This window comes from Agelaius tricolor, unplaced genomic scaffold (assembly GCF_023055355.1).
Source record: "Agelaius tricolor isolate 1412-34295 unplaced genomic scaffold, bAgeTri1.0.p SCAF_25, whole genome shotgun sequence".
In the NCBI taxonomy this organism is placed as follows: domain Eukaryota; kingdom Metazoa; phylum Chordata; class Aves; order Passeriformes; family Icteridae; genus Agelaius; species Agelaius tricolor.
Genome location: NW_027269285.1, coordinates 8152248 through 8165626, shown reverse-complemented (window position 1 = coordinate 8165626; position 13379 = coordinate 8152248). Strand labels below are relative to the sequence as shown.

General features: G+C 50.3%; 1 protein-coding gene across 1 annotated transcript; it reads left to right on the top strand.

Annotated features, from left to right (window-relative positions):
• The first annotated feature begins 1136 nt into the window (after positions 1-1136).
• MKS1 (MKS transition zone complex subunit 1) lies at positions 1137-13131 on the top strand. The gene is made up of 17 exons (XM_071447729.1): positions 1137-1290; positions 1362-1575; positions 2367-2522; positions 2917-3014; positions 3179-3307; positions 3633-3737; positions 4450-4558; positions 5405-5461; positions 6376-6418; positions 6883-6945; positions 7989-8059; positions 8824-8887; positions 10358-10465; positions 10989-11122; positions 11810-11892; positions 11983-12080; positions 12528-13131. The coding sequence occupies exons 1-17, from the start codon at positions 1193-1195 to the stop codon at positions 12632-12634; spliced, it is 1737 nt and encodes a 578-aa protein (XP_071303830.1). The 5' UTR covers positions 1137-1192; the 3' UTR covers positions 12635-13131.
• Positions 13132-13379: the final 248 nt, after the last annotated feature.

The following is a 13379-nucleotide window of genomic DNA, read 5'->3' as shown; positions in this document are numbered from 1 at the left end:
ACAGACTGTGTCTGTGTTTAGAGAGCTCCTAAAATTGGCAACAGCATGAGGGTACTGTTGGTGCCCATGAAGATCCAGGGACAGACTAGGAAGCAGGTCAGAAATACCCCAGAGAGGGGCAGGTTCATGTGGCTCCTTACACACAGGTGTGGGCCTGGAGCTTGGATTGCTGAGGTCCCTCAGCATTTCCATGGGGCTGTTGGTTTGGGGGGCTTTGTCCTGGGGCCTCCTGTGGAGGGATGTGGTGGATCCCCCACAGGCTGTGTGTCCCTCACATGGAGAGATGCGCGAGACCCTTCCCTGGAGGCCCTGGGACCCCCTGAGGGGCTGTGGGGACCCTCACACAGAAGGACATGGAGACCTCCCTATGGGGGTCGTGAGGACCCTCAAACAGAGGCTGTGGGGAATCACCCCAGGGGCCCGTAGCCCTCACACAGAGGGGTGTGTGGGACCCTCCATTACCCAGAGTGGTGTGTGGGACCACCCCTCACATGGAGAGGTGTGTGGGACCCTCCCTCACACAGAGTGATGTGTGGGACCCTCCCTCACACATGGAGGTGTGTGGAACTCCCCTCACATAGAAAGGTGTGTGAGACCCTCCCTCACACGAAGGGGGGTGTGGGACCCTCCATTACCCAGAGTGATGTGTGGGACCCTCCCTCAGACAGAGGCTGAGGAATTGCTCCCAGGGGCCGGGAGCCCTCACACGGAGGGGTGTGTGGGACTTTCCATTACCCAGAGCGGTGTATGGAACGACCCCTCTCGCGGAAGGTTGTGTGGGACCACCTCTCACACACAGTGTGGTGTGTGGGACCCCCCTCACATGAAGAGGCATGTGGGACCCTCCCTCTCACGGAGGGGTTTGTGGGACCCTCCCTCACCTGCAGGGGTGTGTGGGACCCCCTTCGCACAGAAGGATGTGTGGGATCCTCCCTCACACGGAGGCTGTGGGGAATCACCCCAGGGGCCGGCAGCCTTCACACAGAGTGATGTGTGCGACCCTCCCTCACATAGGAGCGTTTGTAGGACCCCTCCTCACACGGAGAGGTGTGTACGACCCTCCCTCACACGGACGATCTCATCACGCGCAGCTTTGCGGGCTCCGTGCGCGGAGCGGGCCCGGCTGTGCGGGAGGCTCCGGCCGCGCGGGGGCGCTGCCCGCCCGTGCACGCCGCTTTCCCGGAGCGCGGCCATGGCGGGCGCGGCGCGGAGCGGGGGTAGCGCCGTGTGCCGCTCCCGGGACCCCGCCGTGTACCGCTCCCGGGACCCCATCCGCAACCTGCGCCTACGGTGAGCGCCTGCCCGGCCCCGGCCCGCTCCGCCGGCCCGCACAGCCCTGACGCTCCGCTCCTTCCCCGCAGGGTCCGTATCCAGCGGGTCGCGCCGGCCGGGCCTCTCCTGCCGCGGGTGCCGCCGCTCGCCGGCCCCGAGCGGCCGGGCCGGGCCGACCGCGCCGCCGATGCGGGAGCGGTGCCGCTGCAGGTTACCGGGGGCTCTCGCGCAGGCGCCCAGCGACCCCCGGAGGACGAGGAGGAGGAGGTCGAGGTGGGGTGGCAGGAGAAGCTCTTCAGCCAGGTGGGTGCACGGAGAGGGGGGCGGGAGGGACTTCACGGAATGGGTCAGATCGGAGGGGGTCACGGGAATATCCAGTCTGACTCCCCTGCTCAGGCAGGGACCCCAGAGCACGCTGCTCAGGCTTGTGTCCTGGACTGTGGCTTTGAAATACCTCTAGTGAGGAAGATTCCACGCCCTCTCTGGGCAGCCTGGTCAGAGCTTGGTAACGGCACAGGGAAGAAGTTCTTCCTTGTGTTCAGGTGGAACTTTCTGGGCATCAGTTCCTGCCCGTTCCACTTGTCCCATTTCTGGTCCCCAAGGAGCAGAGCCTCATCCATGCACTGTGCCCTCCTTGCAGACACTGACAGACAGGGATGAGGTACCCTCTCAATGTCTCTTCTCGAGGCTGAGCAGCCCCAGCTCCCTCCGCTTTTCATTGTAAGAAAGGTGTTCATGATGAACTTTGTCACCCTCTCCTGAACCTGCTCCAGGAGTTCTATGTGTCTCCTGTCCTGTCCAGAACTGAACAGGCTTGGGGGAGCTTCCTGACACCCCTTTTTGTGCACCTCAGTGTGGGATTCCTTGTTTCAGGGTGAGCTACAGTGCCCAAAGCTTTCCAGGTGGGCATCAGTGGTGCTGCTGGCTGCCACATGCCTGAGCAGTGTTGGAGCTGCTCTGGAGCTTGGTTATTTGCTGGTATTCCCAAAGTGTCTTGTCTCTGGTGTGGCTTTGGAAAAAAGCTGAAAAACGTTTGTGGCTTTTCCAAAGCTGTTGAAAGGCAGCTGTTTGTGCTTTACCTGTGGTGCTGTCAGTTTGAGGTGGATCTGTACCTGAATGAGTCAGCCTGCCAGACTCCCCTGGACTGGCAGTACCATGAGGAGATCCGGAAACTGGAGAAGGCTGGAGGTCGGAAGAACAGTCGCATCTTCACCTACACCGACCATGACCGATTCACCAACCTAGAGGAGGTACCAGCTCTTAGTTACTCTGTGTCTGTCACAACTTCCAGTCCTACTGCAGAGAGCGTTTCTTGGTTCTCAGCTGGGCAGATACCCTGAGTGCAGGAGAACACACTGCTGCAAAGCAATTTCCCCTGGTGCCCCATACCTAGGGTGGGATGTCCTTGGTTCAGAGTGATGGTCAGGACAGCCAGAGGGACTTGGCTCTGTAGGAGCACTGCTCTATAGGAAGCTTGCTGGGTGGAGTGAGCTGTATTTTGTCACCAGAAAAGTGAAGGAATTCTGCAGTCATTTAGCAAGTTGTCCTTGCACATGGTTGTGTGCATATCTGTTCCCTCCTCTAAGAGGAGAGCTGTGTTTGGGAAAGATATCCAGTTAAGCTAGTTCCTGTCTGTTCTTCCAGCTCTGCCAGAAGGTAACTGACTTGGATCACGAAGAGCCATCGTATCTGGTCGAGAGGATGGCCAATGTGAGGAGGAGAAGACAGGACCGTAGGCCTGTGTGAGTTCAAACTTGAGCTTGGAGCTTGTTCATGCAGGTTTCATTGTGCCTGGTCTGTGGGAGCTGGTGGCTTGTGCTGTATCACACATGTAATCCAGCTCTGTGACTCCTCATCATGGTGGGTTTGAGGTGAGCTGTGACTGGTGCTGTTCTCTTGTTGACAGAGAAGCAAGTTCTCTGAAGTCAAAAATCATCACCTGGGAACCTTCAGAAGAGTTTATAAAGAACAATCATGTTATTAACACACCTGTCCAGACCATGTACATCATGGGGGATTTGGGACCTTATGGGAAGTAAGTAAAATCCTGAAGTGATCATAATTTTCCAAAAGAAAATCCATCTTTCCTCCTTACTCAAAACTCCTGTTTCTCTCATTAGTTAAGGGGGGAGAATTCCAAGAGCTCAGTAAATTGCTCAGGGCTGCAATTTCTTTCTTCCTCTTTCTTCAGTTGGGAGGTAGCTGAGTGTGTGCATCCAAAAGGCTTCTAAACCAATGTAGGAAAGTGTGTATGTGTTCCCTTCTGTACCCCCAAGTTCCTTTACCAGCTCTGGTGTTCCAGAGCAAGAGAGTGTCCGTGTTCTCTGTTCAGACTGTGTTTTCCTGGTGTCCTCCTTCAGGCTTGGTCAGAGGGAGTACGAAAATGTGCTTTGCACGATCAAGGTGGATGGCAATGGGGTGATCACAGTGAAGCCTGACTTCACTGGCACCAAAGGAGCTTACCGGTGAGTGGAGCAGGGCTGGGACCTCTCCTGGGACTGGGGGCTGAAATGGCTGTTTCCTGCTCACCCTTTGGGCAGGGAATCAGCACTTAAATTGAGAAATATTTCATTTATTTCAGAGATTTCTAGGGAAATATTACTGTGTGCTTACGCTCAGTATCACTGTGTGTGTGCTGTGTGGGGCTTTGGGGCAAATCTCTGGGGATGCAGGTTATCATGGAATCATGGAATGGTTTGGGTTGGATGGGACCTTAAAGCCCATCTCATTCTACCCCCTGCCATGGGCAGGGACACTTTCCCCTAGCCCAGGCTGCTCCAAGCCCTGTCTAACCTGGCCTTGGGCACTTGCAGGGATGGGGCAGCCACAGCTGCTCTGGGCAACCTGTGCCAGGGCCTGCCCACCCTCAGGGGGAAGAATTTCTTCCTAATACCCATCTAACCCTGCCCTCTGTCAGTTTAAAGCCATTCCCCCTTGTTCTATCACTACATCCCTTGTAAAATTACGTTATGCATGTGGTGGATGCAAGCAAGTCTTCCATTTTGAGGGAATGATGCTGGCAGGTACCTGGGAGTGAGGAGAGGGCTGTGAGTGCCCTTGTGTCACTGCACAGGCTGGGTAGAGGGCACACTGCTGGCTCAGGAGGGCCCCATTGATCCCTGTGCCTATTCTCTGCATAATGGGGGAGTTTTTCCCATGTGTTTTGGGGCTCTGCAGGATCGAGCTGGATGGAGAGAAGAGAGAGGTGTGGGAGTACACCATTGAGAATGCATCTGCCCAGGTGCAGCCAGAGGAGGAGGAGCGTGAGCAGCGCGTGTTCAGAGAAGTAAGTACTGGCCATGGAGCATATTCACTAATTCTGAGTAACAGAGGCAGTTCAGATCATCATGGGGATGGAACTGCTGGTGCTCTGCACACCTGAAGGGACAAATGTCACTGCCCTGAGCCTCATCATGCTCAGGGATCTGAGGACTACAGCAAATACTCTTTGCTTCATCCCTTAAAGAGACCTTGTCTGTAGTTGTCCTGCCTCTGGCTGCAGTGCTTTAGGGAGTGAGAACTGATGCAAGACCCCACCCAACTCCGTGCCTTCCTAGTGTCACCTGCCAGTGTTTTTCCTTCCCTTTTGAGCAGTGGGCAAATCTTCCTCTTGCTGCCTGTATATTTATTAAATGATGTCTTGTTACCTGTAATGTCCCAGGATATTGGGATGCCATTTCACATCTCAATTTTTCTGAATTGCCTTTTTGTCCCCTGACAGTTTATGAAAGTACTTTTTGGTTTAGATTTTTACTTGTGCATTTCCTTACTGGTTTTGTGGTCACCAAGGAAATCATGATTTCACTACACTGATCTCTGCCTGGCCATTTCCTTGGAATAGTTTGTACCTGTGTTTTTCAGATATCATTTAAGATCTGATTCTTCAGAGCTTCTTTTTCCTTAAAACTGACCTAGGAGAACCAAAGCTGAAGTTCTGTGCAGTGTTAGCAGTTATGCATCAGTGTTCTATTAGATACTTATATTCTCCATATTTGTTGTAACAACCCCGCATATGCTAAGCCTGGTAATGACTTGAGTTTAAATTATATACAGTTTAAGTTTTGCAGTACATAACAGCAGATATAATCAAAATGCCACTCTTTTTTGTTGTTGTTGTTGTGTGTGTTCCCAGCTGTACGGGCGGCACAGGGATTACCTCAGTGGGCTCGTGGGCTCAGACTTTGAAATGGTGAGTTCAAAGGCACTGGCAGGGACTGGAGCTCTGTGTCTTTGGGGGTCTGGTGACCTGGCTCACACAGTTTGCACTTGCAGCACTGTCTCCAAAGACTGTTTTGCTCTGGAGGGGGGTTGGCAGCTTTTACCTTGTGGCTTCAAGCAGAAAACTGGGTCAGAAGGGACAAGTGGCAGAGGAGTTGGGGTCTGCAGAGATCCATCCTGCCCGTTCAGGGCCTGCTGAACACTGCAGTCTCTGTGAGGCTGTGCAGTGCCTCAAGGCCTGTGATTCTAGTACTTTGAGAAGGAAGGAGGGTTTGTGCCTTCAGGGACAGTGGTTGCTGTTAACTTCTTCAGTATTAAACAGCTCTATGTGCCACTTTGTGCAAATAAACAGCCCCTCAGACTCTGACTCATGCAGTTTCCATTCTCACTGAATTATCTAAACTGCAATCTTTTTTTGCTCAAATATTGTTTGACAATACAGTGAATACAAATCAGTGAAATACAATACAAAAGAGTGAAAGTTATGCTTTCCAGTACTTTGATAGAGTGTCTCAGTGCTTCCCCCTGCTCCCTCACCTTGGTCAAATGCAGGAACATGACAGAAGCAGGACTGTGATTTCTGCAAGTGACTTCTCACTGTGTGTTATATCAATCTTGGCATCTATAAGAGACCTGTTTACAGAACAGCAAATTCCTGCAGGCTGGGCTTTGGGGGGTTTGGTCTCTTTAGAGCCTCTTTCCAGAGGGACTGTTCACTTCTGGAAGGGATAGGACAAATCATGCCTCCTCCCTGGCCAGAGCAGTAAATCATTCATGTCCAAAAACCTGTGAAATACCTGTGTGAGATGCTGTTGGGAAGGAATTGTTGAGGTTTCACCAGTGGTTGGTGAGCTCTTTATCTTTTTTATCTGCTAATTTTTCCAGCCTCTTCCTGGTACTCTGAGACTTGTCGTGAATGGAGAAATAGGTGAGTTCTTATTCTAAACAGAGCCAATGTGGGTGTGCTAGGATGGCTGAGGGTATGATCCAAGGATTTTTGAATCCCTAGATTCAGGAGGCCCTAGAATCCTTTACTTCCTCCTTCTCCTCCCTGTTTCCTGTAGACCAATCCCTTCAGAGGCATTTACAGGTTGAAGGTTACAAATGCTGTAGCTGTTCTAAGAAAGCATAGATCTGAAAAAAGGAGAGCAGATTGCTATAATATCTATTAATTTCCCAAAGAAACCAATTAAATGTGTGAACTCCCTCATCTGGCTAGTCTTGAGGAGGAATCTTCTCTGTGGGTTATCTCCTGTTACTTTGAAGGCTTTTCCTAGCTTTCTGCAGTAACTGATTTTCCTTGAGGTTATTGGTGGTGGCTCTCCCAAAAATCTACAGTGAATGCTGGAAGAATTTGTATGGTTGAAGCTGAAGTTCATTCTCTCTCCTCAGTTTCAGCCCAAGGCTATGAGTATGACAACCTTTATGTGCATTTCTTCCTGGAGCTGCCTGACCGTGAGTATTCACATTCCCAGCCACATCACAGCAGCTGAAGAGGTGAAACAGGCTTGGGCTGGTTCATCAGACAAGCTCTGCTGGGAGTCAGCAAAAATGAATGTTGAGGCTGGGATCTAGTTAGAGGCCTTCAGAGCTAAAATGGCAGAACTCAGCTCAGGCTGGGAGGTAGAGGTGGTGGTGACCAGTCTGTCCAAACTTTATTCCTTATCTTGCATGGAGCAGCCTCCCTGTGCTCCCCACCACAGTGACCTTGTCTGATTTCAGTGCTTGCCATCATGCTTTGTGCTGATATTAACATATTAAATTTTGATGGATAAATAAGGTTGCCAGCACTTTCATGCATATCCTGCTGCATGTTTAATTCTCCTAAAGCTATGGCTCTGCCTCCCCTCTCTGGATATATCTGTCAAGATACCACTTCTGCTACTCAGTACATTTAGATAAGGCTCTGCTTTTCTCTTGACCTGAATTGGTTCTTTTCATGGACAGTTCAGGGTGTTCTAAAGAGCAGTGCCTGCAACAGGACAGGGAAAAGTCATTTGAGGAACAGCTGAGAGAGCCTGGGGAAGAGGAGGCTTAGGGGGGACCTTCTCTCTACAGCTCCCTGATAGGAGGGTGGAGCCAGGTAGGGGTCAGGCTTTGCTCCCAGACATGTAACAGGACAAGAGGAAACAGCCTCAAGTTGCAGCAGGGGAGGTTCAGGTTGGACATGAGGAAGAATTTCTCTGTGGAAAGGGTGGTCAGGCATTGGAAGGAGCTGCCCAGGCAGTGGTGGAGTTCCATCCCTGGAGGTGTCCAAGGAATGGCTGGATGTGGTACTCAATGCTCTGGCCTGATAGACAAGGTGGGGATCAGCCACAGGTTAGATTTGATCATATTGGAGAGCTTTTCCAACCTTACTGATTCTGTGATTCTGTGAATGTCAGGGTGGGTGATGTTACTTTTTACCCCAGTCATCAGTCATCTTATTCCCCTTTGAGCTGCTCTGGTTTGTGAGTTTGGCCTCACCCCAAGCCTGCATCTTCTCCTGTCCCCTGCAGAGTGGTCAAGCTCCCCGTTCCAGCAGCTCTCAGGAGTGACACAGACCTGTGCCACCAAGGCAGTGGGCTGGGTAAGGACACTTTCAGACCTGCAGAGCAATTTGAACAGGCAGTTTCTGGAGTGGAACATGTGTAACAAACTACAGATATATTCAGCAAATGTTCTGAGTTGGGGGCTCCTTTCAAAACCAGAGCATGTTTGGGATTCTCTTTATTCTAATTATGCTTGTCATTTTTTCAAAGATCCAAATTTCTTTCACTTTCTCCAAATAAAACTGAATCAAATAAAACTACTCCCAAACATTTTCTGGAATCTCACTTTTTTATTCATTCTTGCTGACTGATTGCCTTTGGAGCTTTGATTTTTATGTTCTCCAATGCTCTGAGTTAACCAAGCATTGTTCCATCTTGCCTGGGGCAGGAATGTGCAGAGACTCTACGTTGATTTTGAATTTTATCAGCTTTTTAATTATTTTATATGTTTTCCTATTACAAAAATAGTTATCCTACAGCATTTTAGTAATACCATTGTTGGAGTTACTCTGCTTGGCTTGGTTCCTGTAAAGTTTGAGGCTGCCCTGTAGTTATGCAATTGACTGAGTTTTCATTTGAGGTGTGTCACTCCCCTTTTCCATTATTTTCAACATCCTATTCCATTGACATGGCACTAGGGAATGTATGCAGGTCCCATGTTTGTTAGTGGGATGTAATTAATCTTTTTGAGCAGCATCACCTGCCTTCTACCATTAGTTCCTTTCTCCCAGCTCTCTCTGCCCTCTGCAATGCTGGTGATGAATTCTCCAGGAATCTGATCTCCACCCTGTTCTTTCTCTAGGATAATGTGGCATACTTCTGCTACCCCTTCACTGTGGACATGTTTTATACCCAAGAAGATGAAGGTGTGTTTCCTTGTTACTCTGAAAGCCTTTGGTCCCACTGTAGCTGTCATGCTGTCTGTCCTGTTGGAGATGAAAGGATAGAGGGAAATGTTTCTCGTTCAACAAAAGTTCACCCTGTCACCACCCAGCCCCTGGACATATCCTGTGTTTGCCCAGGAATCCATTAGCATTTTTATGGATTCATTGATGTTGCCTTGTTTCTAGGCTGTAGGCAGTTTCATCCAGTTGGAAAACTGCTTGGCTCTTGGCTTGTCTCTTTAAACCTGGAGTGCAGGGCTGTGTTGCTGTGCCTGCACAGAGCCCTGGGATGCTGCAGCTGGAGAACCAGGCAGCTTTTTTATACACAGCTAAAACTCTGTGCTGAGTCTTACATTTGTAGACGTGCTCAGTGACCTGTATAATCCCTAGATAGTTCATGTCACTTTGAAACTTCAGCTCTATTTTAAGCTGAGCTTCTGCCTGTTCCTGCTACTTCTTCACCAATCCTATTGCTCTGTGGATGCAATTGCTGGGGACAGCACTGTGGCATGCCTTGCCACTTGAATCCAATGTACACTTTGGATCTGGGTATTCAACCAACACTAATGAATTTTCAGACTAGAAGAAACAAAATGAGTTTGTTTCACTGTGGAAAAAAGAAATGCTTGGAGAGATGTAGGAGAATCCAAGTTAATATTCCCCCAATAACACTGGGAAAGGTCAGAGATAAACAGGTTCTGCTGTTTGACTTCAGATCATTCACAAAAGATTGTCTTGACTGCTCAAAGATAATTGACAGCCCAGTCTGGACTTGCTCTTAAAGAATTTTCCCTAATTTTTATCTTCAATAATTCTGTTTTCAGCCTTAGATCTGAGGGTTCAGCTTTTACAGGGGAAACTAATAATCAACCATAAATCTTTGTTAGTCATTGTAGAAGAAATACAGAAAGGACTGTGGTGGAAGGGTGCTGGAGTGTGTTCAGAGAGGGAGCAGAACTGGAGGGAGGGTCTGGAGCACAAGGAATAGCTGAGGGAGCTGGGCAGACTCAGCCTGGAGAAAAGGAGGCTTGGGGAGGACCTTTTCACTCTCTACAATCCCCTGACAGGAGGGTAGAGCCACCTGGGGATTGGGCTCTACTCCCAGAGAGCAAGGGGCAGGACAAGAGGAAACCTCAGGCTGCTGGAGGGGAGGTTCAGGCTGGACACCAGGAGGGATTTCTTCCTGTGATGGGTGTCAGGTTGCCCAGGGAGGTGATGGAGTCCCCATCTCTGAAGGTATCCAAGGAAGGACAGGAGGTGGCACTCAGTGCTCTAGTCTGAGTGACAAGGTGGGGATTGGTCACAGGTTAAACTCAAAGATTTTGGAGGTCTTTTCCAAGCTAAATGATTCTCTGATTCTTTGGCTTCCTACTAGTGGAGTTGGGCATTTAGCATTCTTTTTCTCACTGATAGTCTCCTTCCCAAAGCTGTGACCTGCTCCCCATCTTGCAGACAGTCTCCCTCAGTGGCCTGTTCTCTACTTTGAGGTCCTATCCCTGGATTTCTGGCAGAGGTATCGTGTGGAAGGATATGGGTCCTTGGTGCTGCCAACATCTCCAGGTAAAGCATCCTTGGGACAATTGTGTTAATTGTCTGGGAGAATGGGTTGAGTGGTTCCTCTTGGGCAGTGATTCAGGCAGTCCCAGGGACTTGGTGTACTCAAGGGAGCAGTCAGCTGTCTGGGGTGCAGCAAAGAAGAATGTGAGGCACATCTGGAGCTCCTGCCCTTGATCCTTTGATACTGCCATCACAGCCTGTGGTGTGATAAAGCTCTGGGTGATGCTGTGCATCCACCTGTACAATGGCAGTAACCCTCTGTGTTCCACATGGGATCTGGAGTGACCCCTGTGTGTTATGGGGAGATGCTGCTGTTGGGCAGAGGGTACTTTCAGCACTGGCTGTGTGACTAGAATGGGCTGACTCAATGGGAACATGCTTCTAGAACATTTCTGATACTGTGCAGTGTTTCCATTTCTAGACAGCTCTGGGTTGGGTCAGCAGGTATTCACCTGCCTTTGCTGTCCTCTGTGATTGAATATATCACAGGTCACAGCAGCTAAGCTGTCCTCTTGTCCTGGGCCAGGTGTCCACATGCTCACCATCCCTACCTGGCGTCCCGTGGGTCTGGGACCTGTTGCTGAAATGAGGAGGTTTTTCATTGGGGGATCTCCTGAGCTGGAGGACTTGACCTACATCCGGATACCATCGACCTTCAAGGTGGGCTCAGCTGCAGAGTAGCCTCTTGCCAGGATGTGGTGCATTTTGTTCTTGTGTTCAGGTGTCCCATGGTCAGCCTGGACCAGATTTGAACAAGGATGAGCTGCTGGTCTTGTCCCTCTCACTAAAGAAATGTCTCCTCTGTGAGTCTTGTAATCCTGAACAGAGGAATGAGCAAACACTGAGGCAGAGCTGTGCCTTCTGAGGGGTGAGCAGCTTAGAGAAGTAGGGGAGCATGGGCCAAAGCCTTTTCTTGCCTCTGCCTATACAGTGTTTGTCAGGTCAGCATTTGGTACCAGCTGTAGACTGCTCCTGGGTCTCTGTGAGGAATTTGGGCTGTATTATTCCTGGAACAGCTTTCTGAAGCAAGAAGCTGATGGGTGTGAGGCAGGTAGAAACTTCATGTTTTTCAGTAAGTTGCAGAGGTGGCTGCTGGTGTAATGAGCAGGGTGATGTTAGTGGCAGCTGTGTGTGGGAACAAGCCCTGAAGCAGTTGTTGAAACCCTGCCCCAGCACTGCACTGTCAGCTTGCAAATGTTTAGGTCCTGCCCTCAACACAGCCTGGAACTATGTGCCCTTCTTTCCAGCCTTGCAGGGAAGGGAGTACTGTGCCCACAGGAGTTTGTGCTCTGGTGGAACATGTTTGTTTTCACTCTGGGGTTGCTCTAACCTGTGCCATCCCTGCAGGGAAAGCGCTTGAGCCGCTTTGGTTTCCGGACAGAGACCACAGGGAGCGTCACCTTCCGGCTCTGTTGCCTGCAGCAGTCCAGGTGAGTGCAGCAAAGGGAGTGTGAGCTCCATCAGCTCCATCTCCTGTGCTGCTTTTGGCAGCCCTGACCTGCTGGTGTGCTTCTGTGCAGAGCCTTTCTGGAGAACAGTGCCCTGAGACAGCGCATGCAGAGTGTGCTGGACCGACTGGGAGGCTTCAGCCAGCAGAGCTCTGTCTACAATGTTTTGGGTAGGGCCTTCAGTGTCATTCTGTCTTGGTGAGCTTTGGCTCCCTTTTTACAGAGTGGAAGGATATTTCAGGATAATCCATTACTGTGGGAGTGGTTCCCCTCCCTGTGAGCTCTCAAAGTCCATGGCAGAGGTTAAATGTTTTGCTCTGAGCTGGAAAATTTAGGAGGCATCAGCTCTGAGCAGGCAGGAGGGATAATCACTGTGTGAGGGCACAGCCTGGACTGGGCAGAGCTGGTGGCACTAAGGCACCGGCTCTCTCTGATTCCATTGTGGACAGAAATCAGAGAGCAGCAGGTGGAGCAGCACAGGTGCTTTGGAGGTGTAACCTATTCATAGAAAGTAGGATCCTGCCCCAGGAGAGATGATGTTCACTGAAAAGACACATCCCTCCCCTTCCCTGAGGCTGTCTCATGCATTCTGGCCTGCTGTCACCTCTGTGTTGCAGAGGCTTTCCAGCGGGCACGGCGCCGGATGCAGGAAGCGCGGGAGAGCCTTCCCCAGGACCTCATCAGCACTTCTGCCTCTGCTCTGCCCCAGCCACTGGAGCCATGAGCCTCACCTCTGCTGCTGCTTGGAGCACTTGGCATCCTCCCTCCAACACAAGCTCCCACCCTCAGCAGGAGTCCCAGGGCTGGTGCCTGGAAGCTTCAGAAGCGCTTCCTTTGTTGCTTTCCTTGGATGGGGGAGAGAGCTTGCAACACCTCCAGACCCAGAATTTGCATTTCCATAGGTATCTGTGGAAGGAGCCCTGTTTTTCAAGGCCCTTTGTTACCAGGCTCTAACATACAGCCAGTTTTTCTCATTTCTTCTGAAATGCTGGCATGGAACCTGTGAACCCTGTAACACCTTTTCAGGGATTGAAAATGAAATAATGAGAAAAACTGTAAATTTAGTTTTCTTCTTAGAGAAGAGGGTGATGTTGAAGGCCAAGGCATGGATGCTTTTTGAGATTAATGGAATGAGTAGATGACTTCTTGAGAAATGCTGATAATTGTTGTTAGCTGTTTTGTACAGGACAATCAATAGTAAAATTAATCCATCCACCTCTACCTTAAGACTGATTCATTCCTAGAGAGAGAGCTCTCTGCCACATGTAATACATGAAATTAAAGCAAAAGAAGATAGATGGAGAACTGGACAAAAGGATTACATTCTGCATTTTCTTGTGTGCTCATAAAGTCTGGCTTTGCAGTGGTGAGCAGGAAGTTTCTTTGTTCAGGAACACAATGGAAAACACACCTTCCCCTTAGTTCACCACAGAGCTTTGGGGGTTGGAAGGTTTGCAGACAGTGAGAGC